Source organism: Poromitra crassiceps, assembly GCF_964638095.1.
Source record: "Poromitra crassiceps genome assembly, chromosome: 3".
NCBI classification, from domain to species: domain Eukaryota; kingdom Metazoa; phylum Chordata; class Actinopteri; order Beryciformes; family Melamphaidae; genus Poromitra; species Poromitra crassiceps.
In genome coordinates, this window is record NC_139625.1 from 54,952,578 (window position 1) to 54,971,742 (window position 19,165).

General features: G+C 43.8%; 2 protein-coding genes across 2 annotated transcripts in view; both read left to right on the forward strand.

The window, feature by feature from the left end:
- LOC310773160 (1-phosphatidylinositol 4,5-bisphosphate phosphodiesterase gamma-2-like) overlaps positions 1 to 15,516 on the forward strand; it is a gene marked incomplete at its 3' end in the record, with an annotated part of 88,753 nt that extends 73,237 nt beyond the window's left edge. Inside the window, exons 6-11 of the mRNA XM_083633070.1 lie at positions 564 to 629; positions 837 to 946; positions 2,241 to 2,334; positions 2,570 to 2,625; positions 14,979 to 15,123; positions 15,400 to 15,516. Of these exons, the coding sequence (XP_083489196.1) occupies positions 564 to 629; positions 837 to 946; positions 2,241 to 2,334; positions 2,570 to 2,625; positions 14,979 to 15,123; positions 15,400 to 15,516 (588 nt within the window). The remainder of the gene's footprint in view (positions 1 to 563; positions 630 to 836; positions 947 to 2,240; positions 2,335 to 2,569; positions 2,626 to 14,978; positions 15,124 to 15,399) is intronic.
- Positions 15,517 to 18,480: 2,964 nt separating this feature from the next.
- Positions 18,481 to 19,165, forward strand: part of LOC310773161 (1-phosphatidylinositol 4,5-bisphosphate phosphodiesterase gamma-2-like) — a gene marked incomplete at both ends in the record, with an annotated part of 30,005 nt that continues 29,320 nt past the window's right edge. Inside the window, one exon of the mRNA XM_083633071.1 lies at positions 18,481 to 18,490. Coding sequence (XP_083489197.1) covers positions 18,481 to 18,490 — 10 coding nt within the window. The remainder of the gene's footprint in view (positions 18,491 to 19,165) is intronic.

Consider the following 19,165-nt stretch of genomic DNA (forward strand, 5'->3'; position numbering starts at 1 on the left):
TGACGATATTTGGCGAAAACGGGAATAAAAATAGCTATTTAGATGCAGGAAAGACAGGCTCACACTTGGCCCCAAATCAGCTCCATTTTACAACTGACTTGGACGCTATTGATCTCAAAACAACGCTAGGACGGCCAGAAACGCCGCGGAGATCGCTGGGTGAGTGGCCAAATCATAATTAATGCCAGGAGATGGGTCCAGGTTAAAAAAAAAACGAAATTCTCCTTTAATACCACTTACAGCACCTTCAATTGGGCCCAACAAAAACCAGGGAATCAGGGAAATTTACCATTAATTAAGCCCAACAAAAACCAGGGAATCGGGGAAATTTACCAATCTGCAATCAGCTCTCAGTGTAGAAATTACTTTAGATTCTCAGAGTTTAGTGACTTTATTCACACCCAAAATTTTTAATTTGAATGAGAAATAGCTCTTAGCGAGGAACCCCCATCACTGACCGTCTGATATCTGATTTTTAATGAATAATATCAGCCCCATTGTCTGACCCCAATTTAAGATCCTAAGCACTGCTTTGTTCCTAACATTGAACTGTGTTTCTACAGGAGAAAGACTGTGCCTCCCTGTACGACAAGACATATGTGGAACCCACTGAGATTGAGTCATCGACGGTGCGTACACAGTACAATACTTTCTCAAATTGTGTTTTATCATTTATTTGCATAGGGACAGATACGCATAAATATAATATTTAGCAAGAAAAGTCTGATGTCATGTATCACAACGTCTGAATTTGCAATACAGTGTGTGTGTGTGTGTGTGTGTGTGTGTGTGTGTGTGTGTGTGTGTGTGTGTGTGTGTGTGTCTTTTTCCTCTAGTCTCAAAGCACTGTGAAAGCCCTGTTTCATTACCAGGCCACCAAGTCTAACGAGCTCAGCTTCCCCAAAGGAGCTGTGATACACAACGTATTGAAGAACGAGGGTGGATGGCGAGTCCATGAACACACACACACACACGCGCGCGCGCGTGCACGCACGCACACACACACACACACATTTAATATATTTATTTATGTTCACATTTTACAAGAGAAATTCTTGAACACAAATAGTGGTAGATGCACATACAAGCTCAGAATCTCATTGACATGTCTGATCTGTCTATGGATACAGGAAGCAGCGTCTCCTCCATATGTGGCGGCTGCCTATTATCACAGATATTGAGCAGAATTTTGCTAATGCTTTAGCTTTTGGCTTTGGAATTCCTGCCATCTGCAAACCCCTTACAACTAGTCTGTGGACGTTGCCAAGGCTTCCAAATATAAACACAAGTAGTTTGCACTTGTACCCGAGTTGTTCAATCTCATTTTTGAGAGGTTGGTATTTTAAAACCTTAGCAAGGAATGTCTCCTCCAGACTATAGTCAAACGTACAGCCTACTTCTAAGATGGTGACTTCTCTGCTTTCTTCGTCAACAACAACAACATGCTGCCTCTGTTGTTGCAGCCCTACCAGGTACCTGCGTGTGTTGGCTGGTGATACATGCTGTTGAGTATCATTAACAGTTACCCTTACTGAAACTGTACAGTCAGATATAACATCCTCAGACACGATTACAGTGTCTGAGTACACACACACACACACACACACACACACACACACACACACACACACACACACACACACACACACACACTTGCTTGCGGTTGTTCATTGAAGTCCTATGATGACGTCCACTCCTTAACAGTGGGTTCTTTCGTGGCTGAACAGTCCTATCCTGGACCCACAGGCTCTATTATAGTATAATCTGCTCTGAGAGCAGCATTGTTTCTGGACCCTCTGGGAGCAGGAAAAGTGCCCTGGGAACAGCAAAGTACTGTTGTTGCATGTATATTGTATAATCTGCTCTTTGCGTGATTGGACTGAGTTCTATGCACAAAAATCATTGCTAGAAGAAACCACAACATTTGAAATCAAATTATATTTTGTTATCTGATCTACTAAGAAAGTACACAGGGGATTGTGCTTGAAATCATGGGTTCATCTGGATGCACCATTTTAAGTTTGACCTAATTGCATGTGTGGTTGTTCCAAGGCTGAAGTGCAAAATGAATTGAGGGATTTATGGAAATATCATTGCAAGTTTGAGAGACAAATAGATGCAGAAACGTTGCCATAGCTTAGGGTTTGGTGAATTGACGCCCCCCTGCACTCATATTTGCATGAGCAAATATTCATGTCATAATATACCTTTGTGCATGCTACACATGCTTCCTGCTACAGGTGGAGAGGGGACTATCATGGAAAGAAGCAGCTGTACTTCCCAGCCAGCTGTGTAGAGGAGGTGCCCAACGACAAGCCTGAGGCCAAAGAACAGGTAAAGATGAGAGCTTATTACAGTTTGACTGGAGTTTCATCAGCTTAGAAACTCAATGCCACACAGTGATAAAGTCTAACCTAAATAAAAGAGCAGAATAGATTGTTTTTGCCCATCTTGTTTAGTCTTGAATACAATACAATACATTACGACACGACACGACACGACACGACACAACACAACACAATATACACTAGAAGAGAGTGACCTCTCATATGATGTGTTTGTGCCACAGGAGATAGAAGGCAACCCACTGGGTAAACTGTGTAATGGCATTGTGGACATCTCCAAGTGCAAAATCGAAAAATGTGAGTATATCTGTTTTATACTGTATCTGATGCATGTTTGATATACAGCATCCATTCAAATATCCTTCAGGTTTTACTTCATTTCAAACTCAAGTTCTCATCATAAGCTACTTCAGAGGCAGCGTCATCTGAATACAAAAAATAAAAATAAATAAAAAAGAGCTTCTAGCTGTTGCCTCACAGCTAGAAGGTCCTGGGTTCGATTCCCACCTGGGACGCTGTGAGCGCTGAAGGAGTGTGTGCCCGTCCGCATGTCCTCGAGTGCCCACTGCCCGGGTGGGGTCGTCAAAAAGGGCCTTTCTGTGTGGAGTTTGCATGTTCTCCCCGTGCCCCCTGGGGGTTTCCTTCATATAGGAACCCCTCACCAAAACTGGCGAGGGGTTCCTATATCCTGGTCACTGAAGTGGTCCCTTCTCTGGTCGTTCGGGGTGCCTATTCGGAGGGAGGGGAACTCGTTGGAATAGCGTGGTCCTCCTACGTGCTATGTCCTGTCAGGTGAAAAGAAGCGGCTGGCTACTGCCCATGTCTCGGAGGAAGCATGGAGCTAGTTTCAGATCTCCCCAGATCAGCAGACGGTGGAGCAGTAACCAGGACAAATAAATTAAAATTAGCACTAATGGGGGATAAGAATGGGATAATTTTTTTTTATATATTGCTGTTGCCCATAAATAGAATATTGCATATTGCCCAGGGGTTTGAGAGTCATTATTGGGTGGTTTTATTTATTATTTAGGAGTCTGGTGGCTTGGCGGATGAAGCTGTTTCTCAGCCTGCTTGTCCCTGCAGGGACGATAGCAGTCCGTCTCACGCAAGTGTCCAGGTGTTAGCCTTTGTTCACACCATAGGCAGAACTGATGCTTGACTCACGCTGAACGTGAGCTCATGCCTAACCATTCACACTAGACACTCTCCTTTCCTCAGTACCTACCGGGCTCGGAGCTGTTCCACCGGTCCATTAATTGAATGCATGGCAGCTTCAAGCTTCATGCGTCACACTTGCAAAATAGGACTGAATCCTGAACGATTGCTTCAGCAAGGCATGAGCATGGCTTCAGCGTGACACGCGCGCGGGTAGTGAGAACGGCCTGCGCCTATTAACAAGGACGCCTAAATTAAACTTGTGGGTTCAGCCTAATGTAGGTTGAGCTTAGGTTGAGCGTTGCTTCAGCGTATGGTGTGAATGGCCACTTATGCCGAGTTTTGCACCCCCGCCGCCAAACGCATCCCCACCTCACGGGAGCATATTGTAATGATTTATACAGAAACATACCTGTTTAACACTAGAACTCGCAAGGCGGTCATTTTGACTACTTTCATATTTTGCAATGCAATAACTTTGTTGACATAAAACCCATGTAATAGGACCCTGACTTTTCCTAAATATGTGTATATTTTTTCTAACATTGTTATTTGATCAAAATTACTACCTAGTATTTCTACCTAGAACTCCCATAGCAGTCATATTGACTTGCCTGCCTTGTAGGGTCTATATCATACATGGGCAAACTACGGCCCGCGGGCCGGATGCGGCCCACGGGCGCCACCTGTGTGGCCCGCGATGGAATTGCAATTTTTTTTTTTTTTTTTACAGTGCACCTGAACGCAACATGCAAGATACCCGCTGAATAAGTGTCCAAATGTTCATGTCATTCTGGCCAATACTCCACTTCTGTTATAGCATTTCAGTCTGGAATATGGAATATCTTTCAATAATCTTTATGACTAAAAGGCTACATTGAATTAGAAATTTAAATAATTAACTCATTGGTTTTGGATTTATTTAGCTTGAAGACTGCATTTTTGTTCGTGTGACCCTCAACACAGGCTTTGATCATCCCGGGCCACTTACTGATACTTATGCTTAAATTAACTCACTCATATTCTGATTTATTTCAAGAAAAACATTTTGGCTAGTGGAAATTCTAATTGGCTGGTAACTTTAAAATCTAGCAGCCATCAAAAAAGTGGTCAAAAAAGTTATTTTCAAGCCCTGAGAGCAGGTGGTGACATAGGAGTGAATGAGAAAAGGATGAAATATTGGTGGTTAAGACTAAATAATGACATCACAACTGTTAATTTAAAATGAGTTATTCCTCTAAACGTGGCTTCAAATGCACCAAATTTTCCACGCTGGCGCCGTTCGGCCCTCAGCAAAACCTGGTAGCGAGGACATTTTTTGTGGCCCTCTCTATCATCAAAGTTACCCATCCATGGGTTACGGCATGACAATATTTGTTCGGCCCCCGGCAACAATCTGGGTTTCTCATGTGGCCCCCCATGAAAAATAATTGCCCACCCCTGGTCTATATTGACCGTTCTCTGGTTAACATGTTTTGATGATTGATTTGACTTCTGTTGAGCTTTTATAAACATTAGCTCTCATGTCCCACCCAAAAATCCAGGGCTTTCTTGCCACAGGGCCAAATCCAAGATGGCCACTGGCGCCAAATTGAAAAGTTAACTTTTTAACCAGAGCACCTAGAATCATGTATGAATACATTTTCCATGTAATTTGACCACAAGGATTCCGATTCCAACATCAGTTTGATGTTACAACATAATTTTAACCCAGAAGTCCAAGATGGCCACTGCCACCGAGTTGAAAAATTAACTTTTGAACCAGAGCACCTAGAATCATATATGAATACACTTTTCCATGTAATTTGACCACAATGATTCACATTCTGACATCAGTTGATGATATGGCATCATTTTGACCCAGAAATCCAAGATGGCTGCTGACACCGTCTTGAAAAGTGAACTTTTGAACCAGAGCACCTAGAATCCTGTATAGACACTTGTTCATGCAAGTTGACCACAAGGATTCAGATTCTAACATGTATGAAGACATTTTTTCATGCAAGTTGACCACAATGATTCAGATTCTAACATCAGTTTGACGTTATGACATCATTTTTGACCATTAAATCCAAGATGGCCACCAAGTAGATGAATGGGAGATTCGAGCTGTCAAAAGAAGACAAAAGATTTGCTCCTGGCCAATCCCGCCGCTTGACTGCTGCGTAGGCGGGCACAGGGCGTGGTTTTGCCAGAACCACAGTGGGTTTCGTAATAACGCTCCCTGAACCGATCATGCCATAGCCCCACCTCTCTCCGCCCGTCTACGCAGCAGTCAAGTGGCGGGATTGGCCAGGAGCAAATCTTTTGTCTTCTTTTGACAGCTCGAATCTCCCACACCACAAACACTGCACGGCACGCAGCCCAGTGATTTCATGAACCAACTGAATTGCTCTTGATAGCGGACATTGAAATTAATTATGGTCACATACATATAATATATTAACGCTAATGAAAACATAACACACAATCGATTTTTAAACATATTTATTTTAAAACATCATTGTAAAATTCAGGGCTTTAGCCAAAGCTTCAATAAAAGAGCTCAGCTGACAGTTTAACTTGCAAATGAAAAATATAAACACCAATCTACAAAAACATGCAATACCATAAAAGTAAAATCACAATCACACATCACAACAAATAAAACCAAAACTAAAATATATAATTATAAATACTCGTGAGGTTTCCATACCAAATTTCAAGCTGAGAGAGAGATCAACCAAAGTCTCTTGCACACCTGAGAAGTCTTGTGGCAGGTGCGTAGGTGGAGTAGAATCACTTAGAAAAATAATAGACACCCGCACACTGTCTTCACTTGCTCAAAGTTGGAAAATTTAATACACAACGTTTCGGTACAAGACCTTTTTCAAGTATATCAATACATATACTGGCCACATAAACCATCCATATATACGTCACAGCAACATCACGTGACGTCTCTGAAGAAGACTGCAGGAAGCAAAGCAGTCGAAACTGTCAGGTATGACAAAAACAAAATAACGTCTTTTCATATGAAATATCTAATACAATAAAATAGTTAATAGGAAATAGTTTGAGTGAGGTAGTGATGAATGCATTTAGGCTACTTGCATCTTGTGTACATAATATCAATATAAAAATAATAGACTACTATGGTATTTATTATATAGGCTACTATTCAAAGCAGACCTTCAAAACAGGGAACCCAGAGATATTACTCTTGAGGTTGATGCAGGCAATTTTCTCACGGGGTATGGAGTAAAAATTTCTGAGGAGAAAGCTCATTATTGCCTCAAATATCAGATTAAGAAGAGATTAAAAAAGTTGCGCTATAAGAGCAATCTAACTGTTAGTTTTGCTAAGATGTTTTGATGGAGAAAAATTTGTTAAAACATTGTTAATTTACCATTTTTCTTTTTCATTTGAAATCATGTTGGCAGCACGCCGTGGAGCTTTTTCATGCAGGCTGAGGCCTTGTCAGTCAGTGTCGTATCAAGAAGCGCACCTGGAGCTTGTCAAATAAATCCTCGTCCCATTGGCTCATGTGAGCATGGGCGCCTGGCACAGGGCGTGGTTTTGCCAGAACCGCGGTGGGTTTCGTAATAACGCGTTCAGGAAAGATGCGTATGGATTGTAAACACGGAAATGCAAGGGTGGCGTCTTCAGATTTGTTCACTCTGGGACCCGGTTTCAAAAATTAGCGTATTCTCCCAGAACGTATACTCCCAGAATGCTGGTTCCGTCTGGACGGAACGTCCATATGAGAAAAAACTTTTGCAGATACAAAATGGCAAAATGATAATTTTGCCAAAGAACTGAATATCTTACTTGACACTTTTGATCTGTCTCAACATGTTTCAGGGCCTACTCACAACCGAGGCCATACCCTGGATTTAGTTATTACTAGGGGCTTTAAGTCCTCTTCTGTGTTGACTATTGATGTTGCGTTGTCTGACCATCTTTGCATCTTTTTTGAAATGGAAATCTCCCCTGAGATCATTAATAGGTCACAAACCGTTAAAAGACGAGACATTAATGCAGGCACCAGCGCGCGGTTTATGGAGACATTTTCTTTATCTCCTCCCACATCAGCTTCTGTCAATGACATTCTCGATAACTGCAATTCAACAATTCTGAATGCTATTGATAGCGTGGCGCCTGTTAGGTTAAAAATGCTGTCTGGCAAGATTAAAGCACCCTGGCGAAACTCTGCATCCGTTAGATGCAAAAAGAAAGATTGCAGGAAAGCTGAGCGTAAATGGCGGAAAACTAATCTTCATATTCACTATGATATTTACAAAGAAAGCCTTCACTCCTACAACCTCGAACTGAAAAGGTCGAGACAATCATTATTTTCCGATATCATTAACAAAAATGTGAACAATGCACACACTCTATTTGCCACAGTTGATAGACTGACTAAACCGCCTCTCTGTGTAGCACCTGAGTTTCTCTCTACTGTCAAATGTAATGAGTTTGCTGCCTTTTTTACGGACAAAATTATTAATATCAGGCAGGCTATTAGTGGCTCCACACCAAGAAATGCTGTGACATCATCCTACCCGCAGATCCCTAGTTCGATAAATTTGTCCCAGTTCAGCGTTATCGACCACGACATCTTAGAGGAAACTGTGTAAGGCATTAAATCATCTTCGTGCTGTCTCGATACCCTTCCAACAAGCTTTTTTAAAAGCGTTTATAACTGTCTGTCGTCGGACCTATTGCAAATAGTTAAAGGATGGCTTTTCCGTGGTGAATATGAAGATCTATTAAATGTAACGTACCTAATGGAGTTGGAATCCGTTGAAATTTTTTGAATTGATGGTTGCTAGCCAGAGAAATCAAAGAAAATTCACTCTGTGGGGTGGGGTGGGGGTGGGAGGGGAGGGGTGGGGGTGGGAGGGGAGGGGCGGGTGCGAAGGGGCAGAAATACTCCACTTCCCACAATGCACTGGGCTCGTGGCCTTCTAGCGCCCAGCCCGCAGGCAGGCCCTTCCACTATGAAGACATCTAAAAGCAAATTTATACTGACTGCAGAGTGTCCGGTGTCCGCGGTGTTCACGGCAAGGCCGTTCTCTCCACAGAGGCACATCCTTTTATGGTAAATACGGTAGGAGTGCAGTGTCTGCAGAGAGCGGAGAATCCCCCTTCAGGCTCTCGTGTTTTTAGCGAGAATGCAAATGTCACATCAGTTCTTCCGTGTGTGATCCTGATTTATATCAGCGAATAACCAATCCTAGTGCAATTGTAGGCTATTTTCAGTTTGTTTTTAGCAAGTAAGTTTGTTGTCTTCTTGTTTTTGTGCTTTGCATAAATTTTTTTCGATCTCAAATCGTTTTTATTGACGTAGTAAATTGTAGGCTATTCACTCTAAAATGGGCTCCCTCATGACTGTGAGAAAAGGATCATGTTGCTCCCTCATTCATGTGGCGATGCTCAAACCCCTTCATTTTGAACTGATTTCGCCGGTCACTTGGTCAGTTTGTGGAGGCTTCTTCCCTATACAAACCATAGCAAACATTAGCCAATCATAGCCTCGGAATTGACTGCACGAGCTCGCGGCGGGCTCAGCGGAGTTACATTTTTTGAGAGGAGCGCGGAGCTCTGTGTGTAACCGGCGCCAGACCTAGGGGTTATCTGGCTCCGGCCCATGAGATACACAGGCTATGAAAGAGCACCGTGGATCCTTGGACCACTGGCTGGTGACTGTGGATGAATAAGGAGAGAGAGACGATGAGTGAACGTTTTCACCAAACCAGCGCCATTTATTTCTGACATCAACATATTTATGTTAATTCACTTATTCACTTTCTTTATGTTCACTTTACTTTCATAAATAATAGAAAAACACATCTTTCCATATTAGTCTATAGACTTGATTATATACACAGATGCATACTGTATTAATAAAAAAATAGATTATGTAGGCTACCAAATAAAATATAAACCATTTGAAAATAATAATTGCATTGGTCCCATTACTGAAACATACGCTATTGATATCAAAATATCAAATTCTCAAACTAAAACAATAATTCGGCCATTACTGTATCAAAACTGTTGTAATATTATGTTGTATCTATTCACTAGTACTCTGTTGACAAGGTGCTTAATATGGCTGTGATAACTCAACAAGCATAAAGTTACTCTAGAAATAATACACCTAATTTGTAGGGGTGTCACGATACACTCAGTTCACGATACGATACGTATCACGATACTGGGTTCACGATAACGATACGATACGATACGATTTTAACAATATTTTTTTAAACTTGAATAATGACAATATATGACTGGAAAAGTAGTATTTTATTTGAAATGCACAAATACAAAACATGCTGTTGTGGGAAATTGTTATTACAATAACAACTAGAAAAAACATGAGATTGGAGATAAGGCTTATCTTGAAATAGAATGAGTTACACCGTCACTTAGATTTACTTTGAACTAAAAGGTTTCTCAGCAGTATAAATTCTCATTATGCATCTTCAGTTTTTCTTCAAACTCAAACAACAAGACTTTTCTTAATCTATTTTTTATGCATCTTCAGTTTTTCCTGTCAAGTAAACAGTTTTGCCAGAAACTCAATTGAATGGTTTCTCTCCTGTATAACTTCTCATGTGTCTCTTCAGAGACTTGTTCAACTGAACTACTTTCCACACATTGAACTTCAACAAACAAAGACGTTTCTTAGTCTATTTTTTTTTTTTTTTTTTTGGCGATATGAGATTTCATCTCAACGATACATATCGTGACGTTTTACTATCGCGAAATTTCGTGGGACGATATATTGTGACACCCCTACTAATTTGTAAACACTGATAAAGTACTAACACATTTTAACATGACACATACACAACATAAACCCACATCTCTAAATGATCAAACATTACTGCGGGATGCACAGCATTAGACTACATTTACAACCTTGCTTGATTGCATGTAGGATAACGTTACATAAAGGAGGCGACTACCACCTGAATTGCATTGCGTTCGTGACTGGGCAACTTCAATCAACTACAGACCAAAACAATAGCTACGTTCCTCACAAGTGCCCCAAACAACACAAAGCAGTTCCTTAAAGTCCCTGGAAACCAAAATCCACAAAAACGTTCTAACTATGTTATTTAGGGTCTTATGTTAGTAACTGTCTGCCTCAGAAATTATTATACATTACTTTCAACCCAAAGCCTTAAAATCGACACTTTTCTACAAGATTCTACAAGGTACTTCCTCATTGAAGAGAGCAGTGCGCGAGGTGCTAAAATGCAGGAGCTTATGACGTCATAAGCTCTATATAACCTTTGTACACGCGCGCAACTCTCCCTACTGTGTGTGTGTGTGTGCGTGTGTGTGTGAGTAACTTCGCGTCACCAGGCTGTGTCGAGCACTATGCTGTTCTCTCTCTCTCTCTCTCTCTCTGTGCTCTCTCTCACACTAGTCCCGAGAGAGAGAGAGAGAGAGAGAGAGAGAGAGAGAGAGAGAGAGAGAGAGAGAGAGAGAGAGAGAGGAGCACACAGCACACAGAGTGGGAGACAGACACTCAGCGAGTGCTTTGGGGGCAAAGAACGGACAGAGATCTCTTCCTCTCAGAGCCGCGGAGCAACGCGCGAACACACACACACACACACACACACACACACACACACACACACTGTGTGCACTCATCTCTCTTTCTCTCTTTCTCCGTTTCCCTCCCCCCCTCTCTCTCGCGCTCTCCAAGAGACAGAAATTTCCCTGCTGTAGACGGGACACGCCCACACAGTCCGCGGGAGAAAATACACTCTAAAAAATAATGAAATCTCATGAGTTTTGCCATGGCTGTCAAACCTAAATTTATATACTTTGCGACGTTCATCATCGTTCAAATTTGGCTGGTGGCTTATTAACACATTGACTGCCAGCCGTTTTTTTTTGCTGTAGGTAGCTTCTGCCAAGCCGTTTTTTGAGGATTCTGGCTCATTTTACAAGAGCCGAGGATTCGTTTCAGCTTGGACTTTGTGAACATACAATATCTCAAAAGTACTAATAGAATGTGTACTTTCTCTGTCTAAAAGAGTTAGTTTGTAGAGTTAGTAGTTATGTAAGCATTAGCAGTTGAATACAGCATGGTTTTAGCGTCAGAAAAAATATTCAGAGATAAACGGCTTTTTGTGAAATTGGATAGAACAGTCACTTTAACCATTCATTTTTGGCTCTCTCTCTCTCTCTCCCTCCCCCTCTCGCTCTCTCTCTCTCCCTCCCTCTCGCTCTCCCTCCCTCTCTCTCTCTCTCTCTCTCTCTCTCCCTCCCTCTCGCTCTCCCTCCCTCTCTCTCTCTCTCCCTCCCTCTCGGGAGGGAGACGCACTAGGTTTAATCCTAGTGAGAGGGGGAGAGGGAGAGAGAGAGAGAGAGAGAGAGAGGGAGGGAGGGAGAGAGAGAGAGCGAGAGAGAGAGAGAGAGAGAGGGAGAGAGCGAGAGGGAGAGTTGCTTCAACTCCTCCCTCCGTGGGCGTTCTTCTTGGCTGCAGCGCCGTGTAACAAGCACTTTCCTACCTGTGCAAATTCACTTTCTCATACTCTCGACCTCTCAAATAAATTTCTGAATAGAAATTAAATTACTCTAAATTAGAGCGAAAAAGAAACAAAAAAGAATGGGTTGAAAATCCCATTCTAAAAGCCTTTTATGGCTGTTTCCAATTTGGTGCTATTTTGCAAGGCAAAATGGCCTGCTGCTTGTCACCAGCCTCACTGCCCCGCTGCCGCTGTGCCTGGCTGTGCCTGTCTGCGTGGCCGCTCCCCGAGGAAGCCCGGCTGGACTCGCCCGCCTCCCGGAGCCCTGGCCGAGAGCTCCGATGAAGCCCCTGCGACTCTGGTCATATTTACGCTGCGTGCCTCAAAGTGTGCTCCATCCGCAATCCACGATGCAAGTTTGCAATCCCGCACCGCCAGCAATCAACGCGAAAACGAAAGCGCCTCCGCCAATCCATTTTCATGAGAATGGAAATGGATCACACTGCTTTTTGCTTGCCTTCCTACTTCCTTGTCGCCACTTAGTGGGTCGGTGGAATGGGTTGTACACGTTGTACACGTCCAATACTTATATAAGATATGTAAAAGGGTTAGATGCACAACCCCCCGTTAAAAAAAAAAAATCGATGCCAAGGACGTGTTTACACGTTGTTGGCAGTCAACAGCTGGATTCTGAAAACGTGTTTACACGTTGTTGGCAGTGAATGTGTTAACATAGGGTCCTGTGATGTGATGAACTCAAAATGCTAAATAATAAAGAAATATTTCTGGTTTCCAGGGACTTTAAGCATTCCCCTTTATGTAAAGATAAACTAGAGAGTTTCTAAGGTGTTTTACAGTACCTGTGGATGAATAAGGAGAGAGAGACGATGAGTGAACGTTTTCACCAAACCAGCGCCATTTATTTCTGACGTCTCGCGCTAGATAGGGCTTGTACTTCCGGTCTCTCGGCCTGATCCACAGAAGCGCTACAGTGCCACCTACTGAGTTGGTAGTGCAAATTCACACTGCATTTACTTAGATTCTGTTAGATAAGTTCTTAACACTTTGAGTGCCACGGCCCTTGGGCAAAAGGTGCTGTACTGTGCCACATAGGCCGCAATGCATTTTAAAACAGTCATATAATTTCTTTAATAATTACTATGTAAACACTGAACACGCACAAATAACGATGAGACTCTCTTCTATCACCTGCAAAAAAAAGTTTATTGATCCCATTTTCCGTTCTTTAGTTATGAGCCGGAGAAGATAGCTTGATTTGAGCAAAAACAGCCCTTTTTTTCTACGAGCTGAGATAATGACCCTTTTGTGAAAGGAAGCATTTCAAGCACATCATTGACTCATTGCTAATATTTTCTGATGTAATGCTGCAGCTGCCTGGGTCTGTTGTATGCTGTAGTGTCCTGCGTGCCCCACCTCCCCCCCTCCTCCTCCCCCCCCCCCCCCCCCGTTGTGGGAGGAGTAGCTCTCTGCTCTGCTCGGCTCTGCTGTGAGTGCGTTTGCTCTGCGTGTGCTCAGCAGTGAAAAGTCCGCTAGATCCAGCTTTTTTACAGCCGCGTGTATGTCACCAGCTTCCAGTTGAGAACTCCACGGCTGATCATGCGAATGGGCTGTTGCAGCGGACACGAGGTGTCCTGCTGTCACAATTGTGACAGCAGATTGGCTGCTGCAGGGGCACAGCTACGTTATGCTTCAATGAAGCAGCTGCATACGGACGGATGCGATGCGATTTCCTTTTCCACGACTTCTTCTGTGTGTTTAACTATACTTTCTCTCATCTGGAGTGCGCTGTCGCCACCTAAGGGTTCTGTAAAATAGGTTAGACACATTCAATAGCTCTCATATTGTAAGAGGCGATGTAAGAAGCTGAGATCGACACCCCCCCGTCAAAAAAACAATTTCGAGTTACTGACGCCATTTGGCGTCGCTGGCACTCTACGGTAAATTTCTAATGACGCCATATGGCGTCGCTGGCACTCAATGTGTTAATATAAAAAAATATGGGGGGTGTCTGTTTTATATCAAAACAATTGCAAAACGTTTTTCAAACCCTTACACTCTCCCCTGCTTCAAGAGATGTCTCCGGACATCTAGAACTAAACCAACAGAAGAGTGTCAAGTAGTCAAGAGAAGTAGTCATATGGTCTGGAAACTGTCTCAGTGATGTGTCAATGTCTTCAGTTCAGTCCAGTTTTGTGAAGTCTCGTAATAAAGTCTGGAAACTGTCCTTCAGAAACGTCAATGTCTTCTGTTCAGTCAAGACTTATGTCATGTCCTTAGCATGTCCACACTGCTTGTGTGGGATAGTAACAGGTGGCAGGGTTTACTGGACAAGCGGGCATGGGGTAAGGCACGCATGTGAACATCATATTTGCTCCCGGTATCCATGGCTGGTGGTAGGTGGGCTGTCCTAGATGGTCATATGTAAACACATCTCGGGGTCGTACCGCTCGGGTAGACCGTCTTAAGGGTAGCTCCTCCCCATCCGCCGACTCTGCAACCGGTTCAACATTGGCTCTGGGCTCATCTGTACTGCTACCAGCCTCAATATCATCATCGCGCAGCGGTTCCTGAGCTTCCACCAATGAGGGCACATCAGCCACTGCTGGTGCTGATTCTGGCACCACGGCAGGTTCATGTTGTTGGCGGCTGATGCCTGGACTCAAGGGCTGATATTCTGGTGCCACAGCTCTAAGATGACTGGTTGGCTCAGGTTGAGGTGGTCGGAGGCTGACTTTTCTCTTTTCATACACAGGTAGGTGTCGGAAGCTGTATGAATATTCCTCCTCCTCAGCAGAGTCATTTGAATCCTGCCCAGCTGCGTCTGTGTGTGTGTCATGGTTCCTCTGTCTTTGTGGTTTCTTTTGTACATGAGTGTCTTTGTCATTATGTTCAAGTGGCAAGTCATTCACAGGCAAGAGAAGGTTACGGTGCAGTACACGGAGGGTTCGGTCCCCTGTATCTGCTTGAACTCTGTATACAGGTCCATCTCCCAACCTCTCAACAACACGGTGAATCTTGTTCTCCCAATACGCACAAAGTTTGCCCGGACCACCCCTCTCGGACAGGTTTCTGACGAGGACATGGTCACCTGGTTGGAGCACGATTCCTTTGACACCTCGATCATAGTATCTCTTTCCTTTCAATGAGCTCTTTTTGCTATTGTCCGAAGCGATCCTGTATGCTTCCTGCATCCGAGAAGCCCATTTCTTTGCATATTCATGTCGGGTCTGTGACTGTTGCTCAGGTTCGAGGTCGAACAGCAAATCAATGGGCAACCGCGGGGCTCTTCCAAAGAGAAGAAAGAAGGGCGAATAGCCTGTTGCTTCGTGTCTGGTAGCATTGTAAGCATGGACTATATGTGGAAGGTGGTCTTTCCACTCTGTTTTCTTTTCCTCCTGCAGAGTCCGGAGCATCTGAAGAAGTGTCCTGTTCAGGCGCTCAACGGGATTCCCCTGTGGGTGATAGGGGGTTGTTCAAGAATGGCTAATCCCAGCCAGCTGTTGGAGTCGATGGAATAGACCGTTCTCGAATTCATGACCCTGATCATGATGTAGTTTTTGCGGGTACCCGAAGCGCGGGATAAAATCAGAGAAGATTTTTTCAGCTGCAGTTTTTCTTGACTTATTCTTAGTTGGGTAGGCTTGTGCGAAGCAAGTAAAGTGATCTACCAGGACCAGGATGTATTCGTAGCCTCCTTTACTCTGCTCGAGGTGCATGTAATCAACAGAGAGGAGCTCAAAGGGAACACTGGTTGTAATTGAGCCCATTGGTGTTTTCTCTGGGATAGTGGGTCGTTTCTGCTTAATACATGGGCATTGGCGAATGACATAATTTTCTATTTCCCGCTGCATAAAGGGCCAATAAAATCTCTGCCTTGCCAGGTTGATGACTTTGTCTGCCCCCACATGCCCCATGTCATCATGCAAATGTTTAAGCACAGTTGACTTAAGCGTATTGGGGAGAACCAGTTGTTTATGTTGTCCTGCCTGCCTGAATAATATGTCTTTGTCCAGTCTGAGTCTGTTCCACTCATGTATCAGTCGCCGTGTCTCCGGTCCCATTTGTCTCTTGTCTTTGTTGTTAGGGTTCCATCCATTCCTCTTGAGTGTTATCACCTCACAGATTGCTGTGTCACCTTTCTGAGCAGCTTTGATGTCCTCTGGGGTGAATATAGGCGTGCTAGTGGAAGGTGAGTCATCATCATTAGTACACAACTGCAAGGCTGCCACCCATGCCACGTCATTGTCTCTCATAGCCTTGTCCCCCTGCCATATTGCGGAAACAACATCTGGGGGCATGGTCTCAGTATACTCCTGTATGTGGTCGTGGAGCTTCAAAGGATAACGGGACAGGGTGTCCGCGTCCGTATTCGCCTTGCCTGGCCTATATTTGATGCTGAAGTGGAAGTCAGCCAGCTCCCCCACCCAGCGGTGACCAACGGCATTTAACTTGGCTGTGCTCAATACATAGGTGAGGGGCAGTAGCGGAGCGTACGCCGGGGCAGAGGGTGCGGCCGCCACGGGCCCACTCGTCAGGGGGGCCCATCAAAAAATTTTTTTTTTTTTTTTTTTTTTGCAGGCCAGGCCACTGGGCCTGGCTGGCAACCTGTGTTTTTCTTTTTCTTCTTCAGAACAAGCTTGTCTGTAAAGTGGCTTCACTGTAGTCTTTCTTGGACATAATATTACTTGGCTCAATGAGTGACAAATTGTGTTTTCGGATATAGGGGCTATCAGCTATTTTACAGTTGTGACTTAAAATGACTTTATTTAATAAAGTCAGTGGTGTGAGTCTGAGAGGAATTCAATCAATAGACAATAACATTGGTGTGTTTAAAATTAGATATTCCACTAAATATGGCTAAAACCGATTCAAACATGCAAAAAAGGCACATTTTTCTTCGCGGCCTGGCAGGCCCGGTTCTACGGGGGTGCAAAAGCATGCATTGCACCCTTATTTTAATTGTCTGCATGCTCAGTTGAAAAGTTAAAAAAAAAAAAAAAAAAAAAATTTTTTTTTTATAAATGCTACAGCTGCACACTTACTGTTTAAACTTGAATTATAGTTGTTGTTTTTCTTTGTTCTTTGATGTGATTTTATGGCTTTTTGGCACCTATATGTAACCTTTTAAGGTTGAGATAATTGTATTATCATTATATGGTCCAAATATTTCAGTAAAGCACTTGAAACACTTGAAATATTCTTGCTTGGGTGGTATCATTCTACTTGAAATGATGGTCAAATGCATTATTTTTAGTAAAATAACATGTCAAATTTTTCGGGCGGCCGGCCTTTGGCCGGGCATCTGCACCCCTTCCTATCTAGGATGCACCCCTAGTCATCTTGTTCTGGAACCGGCCCTGCGGCCTGGCCTGGCCTTCCAAAAAAAAAAAAATATATATATATATATTTTTTTTTTGATGGGGCCCCCCTAAGAGCTTCGCCCCCTCTGGGCTGATAGGGTCGCTCCGCCCCTGGTGAGGGGATTATTATCTGTGTATACGGTGAACGTGGGCGCATAGTAAAGGTAATCGCGAAATTTTTCGCAGATTGCCCACTTTAGGGCGAGGAACTCAAGCTTGCTGGAATGAAGGTGATAGTTTTTTTCAGCAGGCGTGAGCGTCCTCGAACCATAAGCACTAACACGTAGCTTGTTCCCCTGCTCCTGATAGAGCACTGCCCCCAGACCCTCATTAGATGCGTCAGTGTGCAACACAAATGGTAAGTTAAAATCTGGGTAGGCCAAAATGGGGGGGTTAGTCAGCATGTCAACAAGGCGAGATACGACAGCACTATGTTCGGAAGTCCATTGTACGGGTGTCCGCGACGGCACTTGGCCATTTTTGGGGTTCTCTTTGTTAGACTTAGCAGCTCTAGTTGTAACGGGTCGCTCACCGGACTCAACAGGGCTCTCTTGGAGTTTAAACAGCGGCCGTGCTATTCTCGAAAAATCCTGAATAAACGATCGATAGTACGACAAGAACCCTAGCAGAGCTCAAACTTCTCCTACATTCTTTGGTTCCCTTTCCTTCAACTGGAGTACTGCCTCTAAGTCCTTAGGATCTACCTGGACCCCTTCACTTGTCACTAAGCGCCCCACATATCTTACTTGACGTTTGAAAAGCTCACATTTCTTGGGACGTAACTTAACACCATGCTCTCGTAGGTGGCAGAACACTTTCTTGAGATCTTCAACATGTTCCTCAAAGTCTTTAGAAAAACAGAGCACGTCATCTAAGTATGGAGAGCAGCATTCGTCCCTCAGACCATCAAGGACACCTTCCATGCACCTTTGAAACGCTGCCGGGGCGTTGGTCAGGCCAAAGGGGAGGCGGGTCCACTCATACAGCCCCCAAGGCATGCTAAAAGCTGTCAGATGCCGAGAGGACTCATCGACAAAGCCCTGATGGTACGCACTGCCTTGGTCGAGTATGGAGAACCATGAGTAGCCCCAAGATTATCCAGCAGGTTTTGTATGCGGGGCAATGGATGACGGTCAGGGATTGTTTTGCTATTCAATCCACGGAAGTCCACGCATAGACGTAAGCTCATGTCCTTCTTCCTAACACAGACCACGGGGGATGAGTATGGAGAGGTGGATTTCCTGATCCATCCATGGTCGAGCAGCTTTTGGACATAGTCCTTTACCTCTCGGTATAGAGGCTTCGGTATTGAGTTGTAAGACTTTTGTACTGGTGTTTCGTCTGTCAAGTGAATTTTTAGTTGGAGGTTTGGGATGCAACCTATGTCGGTATCATCCTTAGCAAACACATCTGACTCACTGAACAACATCTCTCTGGCTATTATCTGTTCCTGTTCACCGAGATGTGATAAGTCAACAGATGGATGCCATTTATCTTTATCCGTTTGTGTATTTCTGTCGCTATCTTTCTTTTTTCTGCATGGGTCTGTTTGTCTGTATTGATTATTGATTCCGATCTCAACTTTAACTCCCACATTAAGTCAATCAGAAAATCAGCTTTTTGTCATCTTAAAAATATAGCAAGAATTAGGGGCTACGGGCCCTATTCTCCCACAGGCCATCGGCGCTATTACGGGCCTTAACCGCAAAAAAACGTGCCTAGCGCCTGTTTCGGGAAAATAGCAATAGGCTTTAGGCTGCCAAATGCGCTTTAGGCCGAATGGGCGTGGCGGAGTCCCTGAATGCGC